Below are 7345 nucleotides of genomic sequence, written 5' to 3'. Positions count from 1 at the left end.
ATGAAATCCTTTAAATCCTTTAAAACCTGGTCTGTAAGGCTTGAGAAGCAGTTATCGCTACTGCGAGGCAAACCACAGGAAGGGAAACCACGTAGTGATTTCCCGCCACAGAAAGAAATCGAGGTTTTGCCAGTGGATCGGTACTTTGATGCTTTAGAAGGACCCGAACTTGATACTCTCAAGGTATTTGACTGCAAAAATATGATGTCTTGTCTGAAAATTTACTTTCTTGCTTGATTATGCAAATAGACTTAGAACTTAGCTGGAACAACTCTTTTATACATAATCCAGTCATGCTATTTGTTTTAATTGTCCAAGATGGTTTCAGCAAATCTAATCCCAGTAGCATGGTTTTGAACTACTCCCATATAGGGAGTTGCATTTGACTTTTTTAAAGTCTAGATAATTTTACTTGATAATGAACTGATATATTGATTCTTATCGAATTAATCTAACATTGAAACATAAAGTTCTAACAAATGCTTTCAATCTGTAATTTGCTTACTGAAAGAGAGATCTTTTAAAATGTAAAAACTGCTAAATCAGGGTGTACAAATTGATTTCAGAAAACATGGGCACCTCTGGGGCTTTGGCTGCATGACAAGACCACCTCTTGTCCTTTTTGGTGGTCCAAAAATGTGGACATCTGGTTTACAATCGCTTTTTTCTCTATCTGTGATTGATTTTTTAGGTTTGTACATATGAGCTTTGAAGTTGGGTTCAATTTGGTTAAATTCAGAGGGACCCTTTTGCTCCCCACTGCATCCATACCTTTTGCATGTTATCTAACCTCCGTTTTGTATGATACTACTTTCCTCCTGATTAGCTATGAAACTAGGCAACTACTGAAAATTAGGAATTCTAATACTTGCACATGCGAAGTCCAAATGTGGTTCGTATAGCACTTTTCACTACTTGTTTCAGAATTCCAGGTGGAAAGTCTTGATGAATTCTGTCTCAAAGTTCAAACCAAGCAAGTTCTAGAAAAACAGGAATTTTGCTTTATGCGCACGAAAAGTTCAAATGCAGGGAATGTGTCACCAACCACTATTCGTTAGTGATAACTGTATCCACAGTTGCAGAAAAAAATTGGGACTCATGGGGAAACTGAGTAACTGGGTTGAGATTTTTTGATGGTGTAGTCTTTTTTCATGGACAAGGGTATGCAAATCAATCTCCACATGATTTCCGGATGGTAAAATTCATTTAGGAAGCTTAATGTACTAATACATGTATGTAGGATCAAAATTCACTACCATGCTTTAGTTTTTACCTCTTTGGGCACAAAACCAACTTGGCATTATGCCATGTACACACATTTAGTTGTTGCTCTGCCAACATGATTGAGGTCCATCTATCCTTATCAGTGATACTTTGTGAGCAGATATTTCTTGAAATCATCCATGTATCTGATCCAAGGTTGCCAGACTAGGAAGCGGAAGCGGGAAACGATACGGGAAGAAGAAGCGAGAAGCGATGCATTTTAAAATGTATAGGAAGTGGGAAGCGAGGAATAAAAAAAAGAAATATAAGAATTGAATGGGAATCAAAATGAAACACAAATAAAAACTAAAATAGGGAGTTGCATTTGACTTTTTTAAAGTCTAGATAATTTTACTTGATAATGAACTGATATATTGATTCTTATCGAATTAATCTAACATTGAAACATAAAGTTCTAACAAATGCTTTCAATCTGTAATTTGCTTACTGAAAGAGAGATCTTTTAAAATGTAAAAACTGCTAAATCAGGGTGTACAAATTGATTTCAGAAAACATGGGCACCTCTGGGGCTTTGGCTGCATGACAAGACCACCTCTTGTCCTTTTTGGTGGTCCAAAAATGTGGACATCTGGTTTACAATCGCTTTTTTCTCTATCTGTGATTGATTTTTTAGGTTTGTACATATGAGCTTTGAAGTTGGGTTCAATTTGGTTAAATTCAGAGGGACCCTTTTGCTCCCCACTGCATCCATACCTTTTGCATGTTATCTAACCTCCGTTTTGTATGATACTACTTTCCTCCTGATTAGCTATGAAACTAGGCAACTACTGAAAATTAGGAATTCTAATACTTGCACATGCGAAGTCCAAATGTGGTTCGTATAGCACTTTTCACTACTTGTTTCAGAATTCCAGGTGGAAAGTCTTGATGAATTCTGTCTCAAAGTTCAAACCAAGCAAGTTCTAGAAAAACAGGAATTTTGCTTTATGCGCACGAAAAGTTCAAATGCAGGGAATGTGTCACCAACCACTATTCGTTAGTGATAACTGTATCCACAGTTGCAGAAAAAAATTGGGACTCATGGGGAAACTGAGTAACTGGGTTGAGATTTTTTGATGGTGTAGTCTTTTTTCATGGACAAGGGTATGCAAATCAATCTCCACATGATTTCCGGATGGTAAAATTCATTTAGGAAGCTTAATGTACTAATACATGTATGTAGGATCAAAATTCACTACCATGCTTTAGTTTTTACCTCTTTGGGCACAAAACCAACTTGGCATTATGCCATGTACACACATTTAGTTGTTGCTCTGCCAACATGATTGAGGTCCATCTATCCTTATCAGTGATACTTTGTGAGCAGATATTTCTTGAAATCATCCATGTATCTGATCCAAGGTTGCCAGACTAGGAAGCGGAAGCGGGAAACGATACGGGAAGAAGAAGCGAGAAGCGATGCATTTTAAAATGTATAGGAAGTGGGAAGCGAGGAATAAAAAAAAGAAATATAAGAATTGAATGGGAATCAAAATGAAACACAAATAAAAACTAAAATAGGGAGTTGCATTTGACTTTTTTAAAGTCTAGATAATTTTACTTGATAATGAACTGATATATTGATTCTTATCGAATTAATCTAACATTGAAACATAAAGTTCTAACAAATGCTTTCAATCTGTAATTTGCTTACTGAAAGAGAGATCTTTTAAAATGTAAAAACTGCTAAATCAGGGTGTACAAATTGATTTCAGAAAACATGGGCACCTCTGGGGCTTTGGCTGCATGACAAGACCACCTCTTGTCCTTTTTGGTGGTCCAAAAATGTGGACATCTGGTTTACAATCGCTTTTTTCTCTATCTGTGATTGATTTTTTAGGTTTGTACATATGAGCTTTGAAGTTGGGTTCAATTTGGTTAAATTCAGAGGGACCCTTTTGCTCCCCACTGCATCCATACCTTTTGCATGTTATCTAACCTCCGTTTTGTATGATACTACTTTCCTCCTGATTAGCTATGAAACTAGGCAACTACTGAAAATTAGGAATTCTAATACTTGCACATGCGAAGTCCAAATGTGGTTCGTATAGCACTTTTCACTACTTGTTTCAGAATTCCAGGTGGAAAGTCTTGATGAATTCTGTCTCAAAGTTCAAACCAAGCAAGTTCTAGAAAAACAGGAATTTTGCTTTATGCGCACGAAAAGTTCAAATGCAGGGAATGTGTCACCAACCACTATTCGTTAGTGATAACTGTATCCACAGTTGCAGAAAAAAATTGGGACTCATGGGGAAACTGAGTAACTGGGTTGAGATTTTTTGATGGTGTAGTCTTTTTTCATGGACAAGGGTATGCAAATCAATCTCCACATGATTTCCGGATGGTAAAATTCATTTAGGAAGCTTAATGTACTAATACATGTATGTAGGATCAAAATTCACTACCATGCTTTAGTTTTTACCTCTTTGGGCACAAAACCAACTTGGCATTATGCCATGTACACACATTTAGTTGTTGCTCTGCCAACATGATTGAGGTCCATCTATCCTTATCAGTGATACTTTGTGAGCAGATATTTCTTGAAATCATCCATGTATCTGATCCAAGGTTGCCAGACTAGGAAGCGGAAGCGGGAAACGATACGGGAAGAAGAAGCGAGAAGCGATGCATTTTAAAATGTATAGGAAGTGGGAAGCGAGGAATAAAAAAAAGAAATATAAGAATTGAATGGGAATCAAAATGAAACACAAATAAAAACTAAAATAAAAGTGACTAATATTAAATTTCATGATTTTCAGCATAAAAATTACATTTTTAACAAAATCTAAAAATGATGACTACCAATTTAGAGAAAACACATGGAAGTGAGTGAGAAGAGTTTGAGAAAACACATAAAAAACATGAAAAGTTGAGTAAGAGAATATATAAGAAGAATAAATGAAGTGTGTGAAAAGCATAGGAGAAGCGTGGGGGAATCGAGGTTCTCATCAAGTTTCAGAAGCGACGAGTATCGCGCTTTCAAAGCGAGTTTCCAGGAAGCGAGTTTCCCACCTATTGAAGAAGCTTCCGGTAACTCTGATTTGATCTCCTTCTAACTAATGGTAGTAAAAATGATATAGCCGAGTTCATTAAGTACTTGAAGATGTCAATGTTGAGATTCGACAGTCTGGTTCTTTTTTCATAACAGGAATCCTGTCTATCACATCTGATGATCTCAATCTAGTTAATCCATGTAGCATCCTGAGTTGAAGAAATGTAGCCAACTAGTCATGCAATACAGAAAAATGCACAACACATTATTAGATCATTGAACTGAAAAGTGATGTAGCAGTATTACTAACAAGTGGAGCAATTTTATTATAGATGCATGAGTTTGGTATCTTTTTCATTTTTGTGCTCCAATTACAGAAAAGGGAAAAAGGAGAAAGAAAAAGTGAAAGGTTGATGCGGATTAAAACATTCAACATGTGATTCAAAAAGTTTGAACCTGTTAAAATGAAGGCCAAAAACCTTTGTTACACACATGTAATGATGAAATTACTTTTTCCTCAGGACGCAGAGGAATTAATCCTTCCTGAAGATCAAAAGTGGCCCTTCCTTCTGAGGTTTCCAATTTCTTCCTTTGGCATCTGTCTTGGCCTTAGCAGCCAAGCTATCCTTTGGAAAACACTGTCAACATCTCCTTCCACAGAGTTCCTGCATGTAAACCCCAAAATAAACCTGGTTCTTTGGATTGCCTCTGTTGCAGTCGTTGCAATTATCTCCACCATCTACACTCTGAAACTCATCTTCTACTTTGAAGCTGTTCGGCGTGAGTACTACCACCCAGTTCGTGTCAATTTCTTCTTTGCACCATGGATAGCATGCTTGTTCTTAGTCCTGGGATTGCCTCCACTGTTTGCGAAAAACTTGCATCCTGTGCTCTGGTACATCTTGATGACTCCAATTTTCTGTCTTGAACTCAAGATATATGGACAATGGATGTCTGGAGGCCAACGTAGACTGTCTAAAGTTGCCAATCCATCAAACCATCTATCCATTGTTGGAAATTTTGTTGGTGCTTTGCTGGGTGCAACCATGGGACTGAAAGAAGGGCCTATGTTTTTCTTTGCCATTGGATTGGCTCACTATGCAGTGCTATTTGTTACATTGTACCAGAGGCTACCAACCAATGAGACACTCCCCAAAGAACTCCATCCAGTATTCTTCCTGTTTGTTGCAGCACCGAGTGTTGCTTCTATGGCATGGGCTCGGATTCAGGGGGACTTTGACTCTGTGTCAAGGATCACATATTTTATTGCATTGTTTCTCTATATTTCACTGGTAAAATCTCTACACAATTGGCTATGTATGCATTTTCTTGAAGAATGACCATGCTCTAGGCATTGGCAGCTTGACCTCCATCTAAGTCAAGACTTTGTCAGGTCCTCTAAATGGACCATCATGAAGTCCATAAAAGAGCACTGGCTTTGTTGTGAACTCATCTGATCCCACGTCAATTGCCCAAGATGGCAAACACATTGACTTGATGGGATTCATGAGTCCTCAAATCAAGCAGTCAGAGCAATGAGCTGTGTTCCTGAAATTTTCTGCTGTGTTGACATTTTTCTAGTTTAAGATCCTTCTCTGTGACACTATTTCTTGCTTGTGCAGGCTGTTCGGATTAATTTCTTTCGTGGGTTCAGGTACTTTCTCTTTTGTTTGTTTGCTTTCAAAAGTATGGTTCTCTATACATGTTTGCTCACAGTTTAGTGAAATGCATCTTAAAAGCGTCATTATCCTTTACTGGCACATTGCAATTAAGGATCTGGATTCAAGATGTGGATGAGACTTGAGAGTCAGGTCTAGTTGCTCCACAGATTTGCTTCTTGGTGGACCATCAGAACTTGGCCCCTGAATAGGCTAGGCTTGTGCAAGATTGTCTTTCTCAAATCCATCTTGAATCAGGGGTTGTCTGAGTTTGGAGCAGTCAATCCAGTTGTTTCAAAGTCGGTCACTGCTGGACCAAATTCTCATGTGTCTTGCATGGTGACTGTTTCTAAGCTAGGTGTCCACGCTTGCTCAGGTTTCAGAATCTTACACTAGAAATGATACTGTAGGTTCTCATTGGCATGGTGGGCTTATACATTTCCGATGACTGGTGCTTCCATTGCAACAATTAAGTACTCCAGTGAAGTTACGAATATGATCTCTCAGGCTCTCTCTGTTGTGCTATCCTTCATTTCTTCTCTCACAGTAATGGTTTTACTCGTCTCAACTGTCATCCATGCCTTTGTGCTTTGTGATCTCTTCCCAAATGACATAGCCATTGCCATTACAGAGAAGCGGATGACAAGAAAAACTGAGATCTGAGATCAGCACTCTCAGACATCCCGGTCACCAAAGCCAAGACATTGAATTTGAACTGCTGTGCATTGTCCGGAAGCGCAGAAAGGACGAGAAGGTTGAGAACTATGAATCTGTGCTTCGCTATTTCTTTAAGTGAGTCCAACAACATGATTTGCACACCATTTTGCAGTCCAAAATCATTGCTTCATGTGCTTGATAACTGGTCTACTCAATCATACAGATTAGACATAGCGACATGAAAGAAAACTTGATTACCGGGGTGGTTGCTTCAGTTAACTCCTCAACCAGAGAACTTCTAAACTAGAGTTGGCTTGGATGTTTGAAGGTCATGTAATGCTGGTGATTACTGTCTATATGTAATTCCTTTATATTTTCATATATGTATCGTACAATTGCATGTGGTGTGCTTTCCATGGAGTCTAGCACTCAGAACAGTTTTGATTATCCTGCCCATGGGAAACAATGTTTTTGTACTATTCATTTATATAACTGTTTATCTTCTGGGTTTCAACAAAAGGGAGGTTTGCTAGTGTTGCCAAAGGGAATCTTTATCGGTTTATGAGGTATGATACTTTTAACAGTGTCAATAGGAGGGCTTGGAATTTATGCACTAGAGCTGGGAAGTGACCAGATGCCCTGAATAGGTCATACTCGGATTTGAATGGTCCCTATTTGGTCAGATGCAAGGTTGCCAAACTAGGAAGCGGAAGTGGGAAACAATATGAGAAGCGGAAGCGAGGCATTTTAAAATTTACAGGAAACGGAAAGCGAA

The 7345-nt window shown here is 38.3% G+C and overlaps 1 protein-coding gene across 1 annotated transcript; it reads left to right on the top strand.

Annotated features, from left to right (window-relative positions):
• Positions 1-6576, top strand: LOC149836646 (S-type anion channel SLAH3-like). The gene is made up of 4 exons (XM_090006965.1): positions 1-183; positions 4777-5547; positions 5878-5909; positions 6324-6576. The coding sequence occupies exons 1-4, from the start codon at positions 1-3 to the stop codon at positions 6574-6576; spliced, it is 1239 nt and encodes a 412-aa protein (XP_089863091.1).
• The last annotated feature ends 769 nt before the right edge of the window (positions 6577-7345 follow it).

Source organism: Nuphar pumila, chromosome 5 (assembly GCF_984573655.1).
Source record: "Nuphar pumila chromosome 5, dmNupPumi1.hap1.1, whole genome shotgun sequence".
Taxonomy (NCBI): domain Eukaryota; kingdom Viridiplantae; phylum Streptophyta; class Magnoliopsida; order Nymphaeales; family Nymphaeaceae; genus Nuphar; species Nuphar pumila.
The sequence above is the reverse complement of the archived record's forward strand: the minus strand, read 5'-3'. Positions and strand labels throughout refer to the sequence as shown.

What these genes read in the sequence shown, in the direction of transcription:
- LOC149836646 (XM_090006965.1), top strand. Translation starts at nt 1, where the DNA reads ATGAAATCCTTTAAATCCTTTAAAACCTGGTCTGTAAGGCTTGAGAAG. An exon ending in CCGAACTTGATACTCTCAAG is followed by an intron (nt 184 to 4,776) that starts GTATTTGACTGC and finishes CTTTTTCCTCAG; the next exon opens with GACGCAGAGGAATTAATCCT. An exon ending in TGTTTCTCTATATTTCACTG is followed by an intron (nt 5,548 to 5,877) that starts GTAAAATCTCTA and finishes TTGCTTGTGCAG; the next exon opens with GCTGTTCGGATTAATTTCTT.